The 18,588-nt window shown below is 34.6% G+C and overlaps 1 protein-coding gene across 3 annotated transcripts in view; it reads right to left on the minus strand.

Moving 5' to 3' along the window:
* The window catches only part of LOC111053151 (lachesin), a 269,391-nt gene extending 251,764 nt beyond the window's left edge, over positions 1 to 17,627 (minus strand). Inside the window, exons 1-2 of one of the 3 annotated variants that reach the window (XM_039420283.1) lie at positions 17,466 to 17,627; positions 752 to 775 (exon numbers count right to left, since the gene is read on the minus strand). In XM_039420283.1, coding sequence (XP_039276217.1) covers positions 752 to 775; positions 17,466 to 17,526 — 85 coding nt within the window. In that variant the 5' untranslated portion in view covers positions 17,527 to 17,627. The remainder of the gene's footprint in view (positions 1 to 751; positions 776 to 17,465) is intronic. The other 2 variants (XM_039420276.1, XM_039420286.1) reach the window with 2 other exon arrangements.
* Positions 17,628 to 18,588: the final 961 nt, after the last annotated feature.

Genomic DNA, 18,588 nt, shown 5'->3' on the forward strand with positions numbered 1-18,588 from the left:
TTGAATCTTAGTAATTCAACGATAGAGGAATGATTATTAAAAACAAAAAACTATTACCGTCATTTTGACATCGAATTACTATTATCAATAACGATAATTATGATTAATGGAAAGTACAGGTACTGTGTTATGAGGGATAATTTTTGAGCAAAACGAATCTCGAAAAATGATAAGACATTAATAACGCATCAGGAGGCATTTAGGATAGAAGAATATGTATCTTTAAGGTGGACTCTACAAGAGCGAATTTTTATCAAATGGAAGCTATCATACTAAAATTGGAGAAAAACACAATCGTGTTAAGAATGAAGAAAAACATAAAGCATGCTACATTATACATTCAAACCAAATAGGAGTTTGAGATGAGTATAGTACCTCGTATCTATTGCTGTCTCATGAAATATGATGAGTTGTTCCATGAAAAAATAGATTCACAAAGCAGAAGAGAACTTGAAACATTCAAATGGATGATGATGATGATGATGATGTGATTATGATGATGATGATGATGAGGAAGGAGATGACTTCCAAATGCCCAAAGATGATTTACAAAATTGACTTTACACTAACACAATTGAATCGTGAACATTCCAAGGGATATGAGATAGTATGCAGGCAATGCTGCAGAAGAATATAATGTACAAATCTATTGGGGATTGTATGATATGGTTTTTGTTCTGATGCATGATCAAGTGCTCGTCTAATGTTCGTTTCCGGAGAAATCTACAAAAAGCTTGTGAGATAGACTCACCTGGCCTTGCATGTCGTTTTCTATCTGAAATTAAAAACATATTTATTCAATATGCAACAATATAGCAAAATATACCATTTGTTCATCACAAAAGAATATCATTGTTTAATCATGTTTTTATTGTTTGATATAGTGGAATTAGTAATTTAAATGGATTTTTATGTAGTTCACTCGATGATACTAATAAATGCTGGGAGAGTTTGGATAGCTTTTTGTAAGATAACAAAATGCATCCCCATCCATGCTGCTTAGCTGCTCATAGTACAGTATTGCAACAGTGTAGCCGAATCATGAATAATGGAATAGAATGGAGATTCATTTGAAAGATGTGGAGGGAGTTTCTGTGATACCCTAATATTTTTGAGAATTCCATCAATATTTTTGTGGAATGCTAATGAAAATATCAACACTAAATGTAAAACAAAGGAAAAGAACTAAAATTTAGTTAGCTCTTTGGAATCATGGGAATGTCACACATCAACTGACAATATCCAGAGTTCATGAACATAGTACCCCTTTGTACATTTCCGTTTGAAACAAAACAAAATGGATATCACGAACTGTCAACTCACGCCCGAGGTCAAGCTTTCCACATACTATGAATTTCTCTTTGCACTAATCGCGTATGTTGTGGAACTGTTATCATCAGTTGCTGAGATTTTTCTCAACAATAAATTATTCATTTTGTTACATGTATTCAAACTCATGACGGTACTTTAATTCGGGGTGATTTAAAGCATTTAATTTGAATTTTCGTTTAATAATAATTATTAATTCATTAGCGTTTGAATAAATGCAATATCTCAGTCATTTCCTTCTATTTTGAAACTTGATATTTTGAAACACGGTGAAAATTTAGATAGTACACAATCCACAGTACTCATCAATCATTGAATTTTTTCTCATAGGTTATCGTCATAGAAAAACGAAACACCAGATTCTATTGAAATGTATGACAGTTCCCAATACAACAAAATCGATTTTGAATATTCTATTGGGAACTAGCAGGTAACCTGTGCTCCGCAAGGGTTTAATTTCAAAATTATTATTAAACGAAAATCCAAATAAAATTATGTAAATCACCGAAGAATCCGCTACAGCAAATATTGACAACAGGGTAAACAGCTAGATGAAGATTCGATGAGCGCTACTATTCCAAAATTATTTGTCAGTCCAGGAATCTTTTAAAGTAGTTTTTGAATAGTAGCGCTCATTGAATTTCCACATCGATTTTGAATATTCTATTGGGAACTAGCAGGTAACCTGTGCTCCGCAAGGGTTTAATTTCAAAATTATTATTAAACGAAAATCCAAATAAAATTATGTAAATCACCGAAGAATCCGCTACAGCAAATATTGACAACAGGGTAAACAGCTAGATGAAGATTCGATGAGCGCTACTATTCCAAAATTATTTGTCAGTCCAGGAATCCTTTTAAAGTAGTTTTTGAATAGTAGCGCTCATTGAATTTCCACCTAAAGGCTAGCTGTTCACCCTGTTGTCGATATTTGAAGTAGCAGAAGTCTTCGCGGTGATTTACAGTATTTAATTTCAATTTTCGTTTAATAATAATTATTAATTCATTAGCGTTTGAATAAATGCAATATCTCAGTCATTTCCTTCTATTTTGAAACTTGACCGAGTGGAATCTAGATTGAAATGGGGCTAGAACCATCCTCGGTTAATTAAGATTCTATTTATGCAGAATTTCAAGTTAATCAGTCCAGTAGTTCAGATGTGATGATGCGTCAAACATTATTTTCCTATCCCGTACATGTATAATCCAATTCTTTCCTATATTATAGTACACATTACGTGAATGAAACGGAAAACAGGAATATTTTTCCCAACCTTGTGTATTCAGGTAAAATCGGACAAGGAGAAATTAGGAAATATACAAAATCTCGAATTGAACTTGTATACTTGTCTTGAACTTGACATGCTGCTCATTTCATTGTTACATGCTTACTCATAGGTGATGATTTTCGAAGAAAATGATATTTATTCTGTCTTTAGGTCTATAACATGCTTATGATAGGCAGTAACTATATTATATATATGACTAGACTACAGTACTAGCTAGACTAATGACTGGACCCTACATTAATGACATGAAATTATATTTTAATAATAATACTGTAAGGCATGTGCTGGCTATCATAATGCCTCTCCTTTGATATCGTTTGATGTTTTTTCAATTCGCTGGCAGATGGGATGGATGTTGCCTTACCACCTGTAAATTACCATCAGACAGGCCTGCTCTAGACAAATATAATTGATGATGTGTAGATGTTTCATTTCTGTGTTTTTTTGATGGGAGAATTATTAGTTTTGAGCTTTTTACAGAAAAGTTTATTTAATTTTCATTGTATTCTTCTGTATTGTATTTTTCCCTGTGATAGACCTTCTTCCATTATTTTAATCAGTACAGTACTGTGATAAAACTTCATAGGAGATTGGTTTTCATTGCAATTTTCTAAGAATTTTATAAATTGTTTGACAATCAATCTGTTCTTGATTTCTTGGAATTGTGGCACCCGAGCCAAAACGCACCAACACTTCATGTCCTGGTTTCATAATAGTTTTCAATGCTATGAAAGACTAGGCGCATTCTGCTTCAATTCGTGCTCTATTTCTACTGCTTCAGAGATGGTGTAAGACAAAATCCAAGATAAACAGCAAGTGCTCGAGTTCTTCAACTATTCCTCCGAAATAGAGAGAAGGAAGAAGAATTAACGTTGGTGAAGGATGATTGATTGATCTGTTGAAGTTATCCAGACGAATTGTGTCTATAGATTTTAGGAAGATAGTTTTTAAAGCTGCGCCCGGACTGTTGTAATAGAGTGAGAGTTCTGTGGCATTCAGTAACTGCAACGAGAACGTGAACAAATGCTTTCCATTTCTCCCTTCAAGACGTCCCATTACTTTGCGACTGTATCTTTTTTAGCGGTGGTGGAAAATGTTTTCCCTGTTATCGTGAATAGTGGCGTTCCTGCGTTGCTGCTGGTTGGGAGAGGGAAATCAGTGCCATTGTGGGTGAGGCACAGGTTATCTAAAGGGAAAATATTCAGCTTATTAGGACCATATTTCAAATTTCAGCTTTCGCCTCGCATGGATGATGTCAACGCAAACGAATAAATTAATGCGATACAATTAATGGAACTCGGTCCCGTTACCCTTTCTCTTACAAAAGACGCTCTCCTTTTTGAAGGGCTGCCCGTGCGACTGAGAAGCGGGAACCAGGAAAGAACAGCGTAACGGTAATTGCAATAATGTTTTCCTTGTTCGCTTCATCTACCACTCTCTCAAATTATAGGAACCAATCACAAAAGGCGTGAACGATTTCCTCATCCCCATTCCATTGTAACAACATACTGAGTAATAACAAGAGAAAGACGACGAATAATGCCAACTATTCATGCGAGTTATTGTGAATTATCGGATCAATTTCTATTTCCGTATTATAATCTGTTCCACGCTGTAAATTTACGAGTTGTATTAATTCACATACGAAAATGAGATTTGTAAGAGCTCATTTCTTATGATTTCTGAGTTATCTATTGAAATCAAGAGTGGATGAATTTGAGAAGTTTGAAACTTCTCAAATCAGGCTTCATGTTCGATTTTCCACTCAAAGATGCAAAAATCACTCTCCGCTATATTGTTAAACAGGGGAATGAAAAGACTTATGAGAGCGCATTTGTTTTTCCCAAGTATATTCTGAGACACAATGACAGTAGGTTAATCATTATTTTCATCCCTAAGAACCATGCTTTTCTAAAATCTGTTTTTCCACTACCGGGTTATGGGAATGGGACGGGCCGTCAAAAACAATATAGATGAACATGTAGAAGCTCTGGTGACCCTTCAGTCGCTTATTGTAACTGAATTTCGACATTTTCGTTGATTACACTCTTCTTATACTATTTCTGTGAAAGTACTTGAAATGGAATGCATGATGTTCTTTCACAATCAGCAAAAGAATAGCGGAGTGTTACAATTATTAGTAGCAAGACTAATGAATTCATTGAAGACCATTGGAATTCATTAAATTTTTATAATTCGGATATAAACAATAATCTCCATTAAATGAAGTAAACTCTACGCTATACACTGCCACTATATTCTGACAATGATTTCATTGTAGAAACGAAAAACATCACAATTATTCGGAGTGGCACTTCAAAGCTTTTTCAGCAAATTGTTTGATGGACAGCATCAACAGTATACGTTACTGCTGTTACGGATACACTGGTATGGTTGCATGGAAAGCTCTAATCAACGTACATACTCCCAGTTTTATTGGTCGCTCGAACGTTTTTAATAGCTTCATCAAAGGAGAAATTAGCTCATGGACGTCAACTAAAACCAATATTTGTGCATGGAAATCGCTCAACACCAGTGTTATGTGTTTATTATTCCCAGAATGATGGACAAAAAATACTCCAGTTGTAATTACTTCCGACTCTATCACTATACTGAACTCGTTAAAGACGAGACGTGGAAACAAGTTTCACCATGAAATTGTCGAAGAATAAAAAAACATTTCCATCACTATTTTAAGAAATGGAATTTCTCATCAAATTCAATCTGTAGACTGGCTGGCCGCTGTGACATTGGATAAAATGAGCGCTGCTGTCCAAATATTATCAACTTGTTCTAAGGGTAAGCATATCTGACTAGCTACTATTAGGCATTTGACTTACATTCTCGTTTGATAATAATTATAATTCATTACGCTTGGAAAGGGAATAGAGTTTAACCGAATTTCGGAAGAATGGAACACTGCGAAGAATAACATGAGATTTTTACTCACTATCAATAATGGTTGTACATCATTGTGAAGAAGTGATTATCTACTTGAAATCAGATCATGAATATCATTGCCAATAGTCCATATCATAATTCACCAACAGTAGAACATCTACGAAACCTCAGCAATGATATGGTGCACAATGGATAATTGAAGCCAAAATGAACATCAAGTAGAAACATAGTACATACACCGTGGCTATGATAACGTATATGTATATGGCATAACAGGTCCACTTATCCAACCATTTTCGCTCAATCACAATCCATTCAAATTAACTAGCAAACAATACAGAGTTGATGAAGCCAATTTTCAGTATTTCTAATCAATGCAACCGCTCAGTGACGAAATGAATTGAACTGGATTGATGAGTGACAGTAGTCGGCATTCATTGAAACCGGTGCAGTGGAAATGTGGAAATCGGTGAACACAGGCCAGGAGTAGGCCTATATCGATGCAGTTCAGGGAGCATCCCTACCTACTTGTCAATCCAGCCGAGTGAAGCCTGAGCGACCGGCTACTTAGATGTTAATGTAGATTCAGTGTAATGCCATTTAAGTTAGCAGGGACGCAAGACCAGGGCGGGCAGGTAATTTAGCCAGCTGTCAATTCATACCCGTTGTCAATTTATCGGCGTGTCAATCTCCAGTTGGCCGACAACGGAGCGACTTAATCATAAACACATGGACAAATTGAATTATCGCGTTGAGTGCTCCTGCATACCGACCACCAATCAACGCAATGCTGCCCGCTACCCACCAACTAAAATATTATCCTAGTTGCCCCACATGGCCGATCCAATGCAATGCAATGCAATCTGCAAGCTGGCTCCGAATCCCCACCTTACTTTCACATGAAAAGTAGGCCTATGCTCGTAATCCCATAACACAAAATGTACAAAAAAGGGTTTGGTATAATATAAATGATTACAGGAGTTCACATCATGATTATTGCTCTATTCAAAACTTTAAACAACTACTAGACAAATTTCATTTTGAGTGGTTGTCAAGCTAATTAGAAAGATCAATCCTATTATAAAAGATCATTAGTTTCAATAAATCACTGAAGATGTGTTACTGTTCTAGGTGTGAGCTTCAGATTTTATTGTCCAGGACTGTATTCTTTCAATCCCACAAGTACTGATTTCAATATAAAATCTCTAATATCTTACGGGGCATCTGGAGGATATTATCCAAGTATAGCAGGTGTATATCAAGTGATTTGGATATTTTCGATAAAATCTGTAATAACTCAGTTTATAACTGGATGCTGCTGTCCTTATGGACTTTATTTATTCAATAAAACTTTGAGCCTAGTATATCCGAGGGCATTCATGTATCCATCGTATTTCAGGAATCCACATTATGCGATTAGAGACTTGACAACAGAGTTGATTGAGAGCATAGAGAGGGAGCATTCTTCTGAAACGAACGGATTCATGTAATAAGGGGAGTGGCATACTTTGAATTTTCAAGCAAGATATTTTCGCAATTGAAGCAATCTTTCGTAATGATTAAAGTAAGTTCAAATTTATCATAAACCTCCATTCTGATATTTCAATTTTACTCAACAGCCAGAGGAAATTTGTTGTTACACACACAAAATTTCCCAAGTATTTCGAACTTTTCCACGATAACGGAAACTCGTGGTAGGATTCTTAACTTAACCATGTCAACCATGTTGTAAGAACTCCTTGCAACTAATATGCAAATAGAGAATTTCATGAATAAAAAAATTAGTATTACTCTGGGTTATCCAAATAAGAAGTAGAATAAATAACTCTTTCTTCAATTTTGTCAGTACGTATTTCAGCTCTGACGATATCTCTTTAATAGCACTTTTCAACTATTGGATATTTCTCATTGTTTGCGATATAGACGATTCACATGGGCTTGAGAATCCAATAAGCATCTGAGTCAATCAGTCAAAGCTCGTAGCCGTTCAATGTGAACCAAGTATTTTCCGAATACTATTGACAACTTGTTCAACTTTCTTTTATTATCATAAATGCTTCGGAAACGGAAGGAAAATTTCAACTTGGTTGTTTGTTCAAAGGGCAAACAGGATGATGTATTTGATGGAATTGCTCTTCTTGCCGATGTATAGGCAGAAACGACGGAGTGTAGAGAAACATTCGACGAAAGAAAGTAAAGCATGGCGAGTATCGACCTTACTTTGTCTCTGACTGAGTCAACTTCAAAACAAGAAGTATCGTATGAGCAAAAGTCTCGTGCATCGGAAGGAATGCTATTCCAAGAATTTGCCGACGAATCTGCCATGAGAGCAAATGGCGTTAGCTTATAGCTCATGAAATAAACAAGCATTTGATCAATTTATTTCCAATACAGAGACTTCAAGCTTGTAAGAGTTTGCAAGTTCTCTCAGCATTCGCTTTAGCCAAAATAGTTTGTTTGACGAATTGACCAATTTTCAAATCAGGAGCTCCATGCATTGGCAATTTCCAATCAATATAAAGCAGAGATTTACTATTCACATAATAATTGAACTTTCCAATTCCAAGAAAAGCAAACGATTTTTCATGGAATTCATAGAGGTTAAATTTGTCATTAAAACATCGCACAAAATCTTCCATGGTGCTAATATCATCAGTTTGCAGAAATTTATCAAACAGAAACTTGAGAATATAGAGTATTTAATAAAAAGGGGTTTACTTGCTTCAAGTGTACCAGTCTTATAGTCCATTCCACTTTCTTTCTGTAAATTTAATGCTGTTGCTATCTAGGTTTTGCACTAATGGGAGAATTTTTTTAACCCCATTTACTAAATATAATAATACAGTGTGTCTCTTACTAGAACTTAATGATAATTAATCGTCCATTTTACTGACAAGAAAATTTGTTTATTGACAATTCTATTCCTATGCGATCATTCTTCTCAATTCTCATTCAAAAATGTAGTTATGAATTTCTCATTATTGTAAAGTAGTTATGAATGTTGGGTTGTATTATATCTTGCTTTGTTGAGAACCTTTTTGATTTTCCTTATATCAATAATTATTAGTGAATAGCATGTTTATTCCTATTTGATGTTCTATTCATGTTGATAGTGAAAAAGATCTCACTAAAAATCATCAAAGCTTTCATTGAATTTCTTTCTTGAATCATTTTTTATCAGAGTTGAAAATGATTTTCTCATTTTTTACTGTTCAATAACTAGTTTCGAATGAGTAAGCTCCTATTTCAGAATATCATTGTACTTTGAATGACTTATATTCAATATAAATATATCTTGCATATAAATCAAGCTTCTCTAATAGAGTAAGTTATTGGTACAAAAAAGTCACAGTACCGTCTACAGAAAGGAGTGCTCAGTAAACAAGCGCTGGAGGAGTGCTGAAAGTTGGGCATTGTAGTCAAATGCATTGCATGGCCGAAGAGAAAGAAGAGTAGAGAAAGGGTGATAGGTGGCGAATAATAAAATAATACATTGACTTAAAATAGAAGAGGATCGTTAGACGCTGGCTATGATAACAAGGTGTAGATGCGAGTTTGTTTTTCACGTAGAAACTGTGTAGAGATGTCAAGAACAGGGCCTTCCATATCGCGTGAGCATGAGGCCTGTCAGCAACCCCACCACTTGCTCTCATACCCACTCACTCACTCACTCTTACTCTCTCTCTCTCTCTTCAGTTCTCGCCCTGCAACGTAAATCAAGGCGATTATTTATCCCGAAACCCCCTCCCCCCCAACGTCGCAGCAGCAACAACATTCTTCCTGCCACCCTCACACCACTCCCGATACAAATTAAAATTATTGCCCTGGAAATCTGCATTCTATAAGTCGCCTTCCGTGTGTTAATATCATGATTATAATCATAAAATAAGGAACATCCTCAAGAAGAGGAGGTTATACCTTGACATTTTGGAGATACTTGGTTCACATGTACCGATTTCTTGTAGACCTAATAAATTCAAAAATCATTGTTTGTAGGCCACATTTGGAAAGTTCGAGTTTTATGATTGGGACTAATCTTTTATTCTCGTTTACCTACAAAAAAATTCAGATTGAATTTGAAAGGCTTGTGCCATATGTTGGAGCACATTATCATCACCACAACAATAACCATCAATAAAAAAGGTTGCGTTTCTCATTCATTTTTTCACAAAAGGCTAAAATGATCAAATATATGAATAATATTATTTCATCATTAGCTACACGTAACTTATATTCTTGATAAGTCTTATAAGCTTGATAAGCTAAAACAGTTGATCAAAAAACTTTTCATCATTTCTGTTTATTATTAAATAATTAAAACATTTATAATAATATCATCTTATTGTCATTTGGAAGAATAAAAAAGTATAAACTCAACCTCCCAAATAATTAAATATTATATTTTAGGTTATTTAAACAAATCAGAATAAAAAAGTTGGACAATTTCCTGCTATTAAGATTACCTCAGATTTGCTAGAGCTATGACCATCCACTTTTGCATTCTCATACAGTCAAACCTCTCTATAACGAACCTCCACTTAACGAAATCCTCTACACAAGGAACTTTTACCTGGTCCCATGACATTTTAGAGTTTTTGCTGCTTATTTACCTCTATTTAACGAATTTCGGACCTCTCAACAATAAAGTTTTCTCTTGACTTCAACATACAAAGTGTAGTGTGTATAGGAAGCAGACGGTCATTTTCAAGGAATTCTTTAGTTTCAGCAGGAAGGTCAATAGACTAAAAATAATGGCAATTCAGGTAGGAAGAAGGAAGAAGATAGAGTGGTAGACAGTCAATAGAGGGTGAAACACATGTCGGAAATTGAATGCAAGTTACTGGAAATTGAATTCCAAGAGCTTTCAAGTTGAAATAAAATTAATATTTTATTCAATTCCCTTTAATATTCTTATTAGTTCATAAAATGTTTCATCATCATTTTCCCATGTCATTTGGGGTGGGCTCTCCGTATCAATTTGCGCCATTCTTCTCTGGCTTTTGTCTTTTGTCGATGGGTTCATTTTTGTAGACCAGGCAGGTGAACGACTGGACTTTTTTCCCATTCTTGTTTTTGTCACACATTTCAATTCTTTGAACTGACTATGATGATGATGATGATGATGATGATGATGATGATGATGATGATGATGACTGTGACGAACCTGAGGAGAAGAATCCGTCAGATCAAGAAGTTCTAGAGGCTTTCAAAATTATCAGGCAAGGATTAAAACTGAAAAATAGTGTACCAGACATGTCCGACTGTTTGAATAAATGTGAGTCGTTTATCAAACATGATGTTTTATTCAAATGCAAAATTCAACCGATATTACTCACTTTTCAAATATAAAACAAAAAATAGGAAATTTGTGTTATTATAGAATTTATAGTGAAGATATTGACAAAATATCCGTATTTTGCGTTCCATCTAATAGTAGTGTAAAAAGTTGAAAAATATTGCCACAGAGTATGTATTTTGATTAAACTCCACTAATAGTACAAATCAAGCTGTCTGGAAATAAATTGGTGAATTTACTTACTTATTACGTTCTACAAATATTCAAAGAACATGTTTTTTATCGACAGAAAGAATTTTCAAATTTCCATATTAATATTGGCCTAATAGGTACCCTAACTACGTTCGCGATGATACCATATTCATTGGTATGGATGGCACATTGGTATGGTTGGCATTGGATGGCACATATTCTACGAATATGTACCTTAATTCATTTATTTACCACCGTGATACGATATTATAAGATCCATAGGATCGTGGCAGTTTTCTTCACAGAACCTCTTAATAACGAATACCTCTCGGCAGCGATTTTTTTCTCAGGATAATCGACTTCGTTATAAATAGAGGTTCGACTGTATATATTGTTTATTTTTCTGTGTGGCAAAAAATAGCGTTCGCACCACGGGCAAAAATGTTTTTCCGGCTCTCAATCTTTTCTAGTCCTCGGCCTACAGCCTCGGACTTGAAAACCGATTTCGAGGCGGAAAAGTCTCATTTTCGGCCCTAGGTGCCATATATATGCCATATATACTGTATCAGGCTAAATCCTAATCAATGCAAATACAACTACGAACATCAAGTGACCGAAAATAGAGATCATATACGCATTTTGTTCCAGGTATTGTCGATGATTGATTGAGTCCAAATATTGCAGTTACTAAGTCAATTGAATCGACATCGCTTTGAAAACTGCCTATATCTATAAACTCCAACTAAACTTTGATTCCAGCCACCTACAAAGGTAATGTTCCAATCGTGACGAGTCAATGATTATCTGCATTAGCAATCAGATGAGCTTTCAATTGAGGTATAACTAGAGATTGGTTTTTGCTAGTGATTTACTATGGCAATTAACATCAGTATAAATATCAACCGGCTCAAAATAAACAAGGGTGATTGGAAAATCATCCATCCATATCACTCCACCTACTAGCCCCTAGTCCTGGCACACATGTAATGGAAATCTCTGTATAAATAATTGCTGATAAATCAAACCACCCCTAGCTAGAATCCATGCACCACCGTTGTGCTACATGAAGTATTGGATAAAACGAACTCAATTAGTATTGCCATTCATTCTGCACAATCATCCCGACTCATTTTTCATGCTGAAACTAGCGATGAAGTTCAAATATATCTCGTTTGCATTAAAAAGTTCTTGAACTGTTGAACTGAATATGGTATATGATTTCCTCTGATGTACAAATTTCTTATACAAATAATGACAGAAAATTTAATTCGAATCGTGTATGATAAATTGCATAAAGATTTCAATTGAGGCAATTTTGTTTTTGAATCATTTGGTTTTTCCATCTATTATTGAATATGAATGTATACTGGTTTCTACTACTACTATCTACAATAATATTGAATGAGCGTAGTGATTGAATTTCCTACTTTTGGTATGAGGCTCGAGTCGTTGTCCGTTTGTGTAATTTCAAATTGGACGATAACTCTTAAATGCTTTCATCAATCAACTTCAAATTTCAAACACATATTCTTCCAACCATTGTACAGATCGAGTCTATTGAACAATAAGATTGACCAATTCCATTAAGAGGCGAGAAAAGATGCACGCTCAATATCACTATATTATGCATAATGTGTGATATAATGTGTAGGCCTATACCATAGACAGAATCAATAATTTATTATGAAAGGAAGAAATCACCGGAAAGTCAAATGATATATCGTAGTATTGTAAAATCTATTCAACCAGATCTATCAATGAAACTGCTGACAATTTCAGCTGCATTTTAAGCAAGTTCTCCAGCCTGGGAGACTCACTAGCGCTACTAGACTACTCTACTCTTTTACAGATAGAAGCAATAGATGCTATTGAGTTTTCTATCACAAAATAAACTAGAACTTGGCATCACAGGAGTCGAATTCTGTTTTCATGCACTAAGTGCTGAATTTATTATTGAACTGAATACAACTCAAGAGCAAACTCCAAATTAAGAATTGCTTATGACATGCAATATTAATTGAACAGGAAATTATTCGACGTCTATCTCCAATAAACTGTTATGCAAAGAATATTTACCACCTTTAATTGTAATGCCAGTAATGGTAATGGTGATTGTAGTCTTGTGGCAGATGATGAATCGTCTCATTTTCTCTCACTTCTTGGATCAAAATATAGCATTTCTGATACGGGAAAATCAGTTTTGAATTGGAGAGAAAATATAATTTTATTGGCATTTGAAGTATCCAACTTTTATAAAAAGTATCATTTCCCATGATTTTACCATGATTCTGACAAATTTAGACACAACATTATCCAACTTCAGGTATTAAAAAGATAATTCAATTTTTGTCCTCAAATTCTAGAGAAAGAATTTTATAAGTTCCAAAAAAAGGAGGAACAACAGTTTGATTCTCAATAATCTGTGTTGAGCAAGCTGAATGCAGAATTCAGTGAATTTTTCAGCAAAATAAATGAGTTTTCAATAGAACTCATCAGTATGAACGTGAGGTAATGAGATACAAGAGTATTGTGACGAATCCCGACAGTTTCACATAACATTTTTCGATCCAAAAATTCCATATGAATCGTAGAAGTGAGCTACAATAGTTTCATTGTCTCTTTGCTCTTTGAAACGGTTTTTACTGCCATCCAATTCTATCCTTCTCACGCTAATTCATTCATAATTCATTGTCTTTCAATTTGAAAATATATGGTCTGTGGTCTCATAGAGTTTTAACGAGTGCTTTGAATAGATTTTCATGGAAGGACAGTTTCATGAAATTTTCAGAATAGTTGGTGCCTCATATTGCCCACATTTTCCGTTAATAACCAACGAAAACGTCAGGATTTTTTTTCCTACGCTTCCTATTTCCGATTGTTGCGGTGGGAATTATACTATTCAATACTCTCTTTTTTACCTCTTAAGTATCTGATTATAATTACTAGCAATATTTGGACAAAACAAATATTGAAATAGTTTTGGATTGAACTTTCTCATCAGATGAACCAGTGAATGAACTATGAAGTACCAATACTATAAAAAAAAGAATAATACAATATTCCTGAGAGTTCATATTGGTTTCAAATAAGTAGGTACATAATATTGCGATATCTAAATACTGTGTTCCTGGAAATATGAAAATTCCGTTAGAATGTTCAATCACGACACGTTCAATTATCTCTTACAAATGTAAGTGATAGTATGTACTGAAATATTGGTACTCTTAATCGATGATTCCAAAGTGTACCACGTTACATTGATAATAATCCTTTAAAGGATTCCAAAATTAATATTTTTCATAAAATAATTTGTTTCCAAGTGCTGTGTTGATTGCTTTCAAAATATCAAAGTTGAGCTCTAATAAGATAGACACATTTTCAACCCCATTGATTTGCTGCGAAACAGAAGATAACTGTGAAGCCATTCAAGCTCAAGTGAACGAACCCCTGTTCTGTCTTCAGAATTGAATTGTCTTTCTTTGCCGCCGCAAGTTGCAGACCGCAGCTCACTGCTTGACAAGCCCATTCATCGATTGTCTCGCTGCTTCACACCTGCTATGCTATGTTATGCTATCCTATGCTATACAGTCGATTCAATAAACTTGAGAAATGGACCGTTATCCTTTAGCCTCATTGTAATCTTGTATTAAGGATTCCTTCTTTATTAAACTTATTCAATCTGTTGTACGATGGAAACTCTAATAATCTCTACGAAATTATGATAGGACTGCACGACAAAATTTCTAGTGGATATCTTTCTAGAGAAGGCTAGCTGACTATTCCAATTTAAATATTCACTCAATAATTACTTAATAATCATATTATGATTCATTGAACTATTTTGTTGTGTTTTGAATTGATATAACTTTCAATTTAATATTCATCATTTTATAAATTTAGGAATTTCATGACTGTAGAAATTTTATAGAGCGTGATAATTACAAAATGTGGATTTCTAAACCAGTAAAATAGTTAATGAGCGTGGTCATTAACTCAGTTTAAGTTAGACCTACATAGTACTGATTATAATGAATATAGAATTTCTTTTCGTTATTCCTTATTCTATATCCATTATAATCAATCCTATGTGGGACTATTTGCAAATGTAGTTACTACAGTAGCTGGAGAGCTTGCTCATCAACTATTTTACTGATTTACAAATCCACAACTTGTAATTATCACAGTTCTATGCAATTTCCACTACATGAAGTAACTAGTAGTGAATATATCTGAATCAATAGAACTTTTTAGTTTACTCCTTATATAAGTGAGAATCAAAATTCAAGGCAGACAGTTGAAATCACGTGTCGGGTCTTCAGAAACGAACGAAATAGTGAGTCAAGTTCGTTCGCCAAGGAAATCGATCTGAATAATGGTTCAAAGTGTTGAACATTTGAAATTGATTGATGAAAGTAACGTCGAATGGACAACGACTCGAGACTGTAGTCATCAGCAACACTAAGCAGCAACTAAGCTCGATCATAAGGATGATTATTCACTCAATGATAAGGTTTCATGGTAAAAAGACGCGAAATTCCTCCCTTCTTATATTCTGAAAGAAACTAGACTCCTCCCCATTATTTTTAATACTTCTCATGTGAACTAGAGTATTGACGTTTCAATGCAGAATAGGCCTATAACTTGATTTATCAAGGCACTTTTACGTTCTATTTGAACAAGTCACTTTAAAAATTCAGCGGTGAGTTTTCCACATCACAAGAGTTAACCTTCACAACAAGAATTACAGATTTTCATGTTCAAAAATCGTTTGAGAACTTTCAGTATGCGGTCAGCAATTATTATTCTGTTGGATATACTGAAAAACAGCTTTGAAAAGGTCTTTCTTTCCAAGTAGTTCGAAGAGGAAGGAGTTGCAGGACTGAAGCAGTAGGCTTTGGTAGCGAAAAGGGTGTATGCTGGGTGCTGGCTGCGATTGGATATGCTTCTCACTCGAGTGCTGAGGAAATCGGCTAGGCGGAAATGGAATGTTTCGCAGGACTTTTTCAAAGATATTACTTCGAGAAGCTTCCACATTACTACGCGTCGTCAAATTTCTATCGTATAAGGGTGCTCGGCCCAAAGGCCTGAAAGACGCCGAATATCTAACATTGGGGCTTCTAAAATCTAATAACGTTGAACGGCCAGATCTTCGCCAGATTCTAGTATATCTTTGCACGTACTGTATAGTGGAAACCAAGGATTTGTGCCAGTTTTAGGCATAAATATTTGTCATTTATTTCTTTGGAATAATTTGATAGTAGTTAAGATGTGAATCATGATAATGTTTTTATCTATAAAATTCTATCCACACGTTATCCATCTTTCACCCTGCGTAGTATAGTGGTAATGAAAGCGTACTTCGATCTAGCATGTTGCGCTCAGGAAATACACACTCTCTAGAACTTGAACATTAATTCAATAAGAACCGAGAGTGGAATTTGCTTCACATTATTTCATCATTGTACAGCACAATAGATACTTGATTGATTTGATTTCAATTGAACAATTCAGTACTGACATTTATTATAGAAATATTACTTTATTAAAATTGAAAGTTGATTTGAGTAATGGGATAGTCTCATACCGCGTATTTCCACGACATAGAGTGTGTAAATACAGGTAACAATCAAGCTTTCCGAGTTCCAGCAATCTTAAGAGTAGGCATTATATCTAAATCCTCCTAAAACCACTGACCGCTGAAAGCTCTCTGTGTGCGCACACCCTTAGTTAGAATATAAAGTCTTTGTATTAGCGAATGAATCAATCTGCAAAAATGGGATAGCACAAAATTATGAGGAGCTTATATTGAATACTCTTCTTGATTATATTGAATATCTTGATTTCTCCAGTATCTAATCATTAATACGTACGACAACCATAGCGAATATGCCGGTATATAAGTTTTAAGAATATTATCAAATCCTTCTTCGCACATTTAATAAGAAATTATTGTTCTTGGTTTTTATTTGCAGTATAAAATTTTTTCATTCACTTTTTACCTCTATTCATACGGTTTGTATAATATATGAATATATGTTTGTATATTTCCTTGTTACTACGCTTTCAATGAAAAAGAGAAAACTTTCTTCCAATAACATATTATTTCATTTAATCATAAATTTCCCTCGCATTAAAACTCATTTTGAGCAAAATACTTTCAATCGGTTTTGTAGCATACTTTGCGTTTTAAAATTTAATGAGTAGTAGTTCAAAGATAAGTTCAAAGTAGAAATCTTAGTTCATCTCTACTACAAACTAACAAACAAGAAACAAGAAGAGTACAATAGTTTTTTTTTAGTAGTAAAAGTTCACTTTATCGGTGATATTAATTTAATTTTTATTTGTTGAATAAGAATTTCATGTTGGAAAATCGATTTTGTCACTTCCTAATACTTGGTATACAATATTCTCAAGAATAAAACTAATTGAATAGGTTTTTGAAGGAGCACGTGACTTACCGACATACTCGGTTGACGCGGAGATCGCGGCGAGCAGCAGCAGTACGTGTCTTCCGTCCATGAGGCGTCCAACATGCCGACTGCCGGCAGACGGCGGACGACACGCCAAGCCACGCTCCCGCGCCGTCACGCATGCGCCACTACAACACCCTTCTCACACCCCTTGTCCTCACGGCACACTGCTACTTTCGGGTTTCGGCTTCGAATTGCCAAGGAACGCTTCTCCAAATACTGACTAATCTGAAAGAAGATTTCCTGCTGATGTGTATATGATTTGTAATGTTGACATCCAAATACTCCTTCCGACTACCTACGCCAAAATACGTATTCTTCCGACTACTTTTGACAATATTGGAAATATAATTTCAATTATTTCTGAGAAACTTTCTCGCTTTCACCACCCACTTATCTCTTGAAACAAAAAAGTTCTTGCTTTTTGAAAATTTCATGTTTTCGGCTCGAAATGTCTCGGCATTGACGAACAAAATCATTTATTAAAAATAAACCATAGGTCGTATAAAAATGTTCCAGACATCAATGGAGATAAGACAATCTCCCTCTTATTCTGATATAAAATTCTTACGAATTTCGACGTCTCTTAATTCTGAGAGAAGTGATATTTAAAAGAAAAGCACATTTTTTAGATGTTTCCAATTCCAACAAAAAAATTGAATTTCCTTCTAATCCTCGAGCCCTGAAACTTTTTTAGTACTACTGGGATGATATTCTATATCCAATACTGACTAAATTTTGAAAAGTTGAAATTGTACACGAATTGGCAACCGGTAATTTCTTCGGATGGAGAGCCAAGTCTCAACTTTTTTTCATACAGACTAATACTTTTTATGTGGTCAACATTTTATTCAAGAATAGGTAGTGTCCCACTACCATTTTCCATTTCTTTGAGATTTTCGCCAAATCGAGCCATCGGTCAGAGAAAATCACTCCCGTCTTTTTCATAGATAATAAAATTTGGAATAAAATTACATATATAGGAGCTATCCATCTTCATTGAGTGCTGAGCTAATATTTCTCAAAAATGAGTCAAAGTTTTGGAAAAAAACTAAATTTGAAGTGAACTCCGTTTTTAATAACTATATCTTCAACAATTTAAATTAATGAT

Source organism: Nilaparvata lugens, chromosome 1 (assembly GCF_014356525.2).
Source record: "Nilaparvata lugens isolate BPH chromosome 1, ASM1435652v1, whole genome shotgun sequence".
Taxonomy (NCBI): domain Eukaryota; kingdom Metazoa; phylum Arthropoda; class Insecta; order Hemiptera; family Delphacidae; genus Nilaparvata; species Nilaparvata lugens.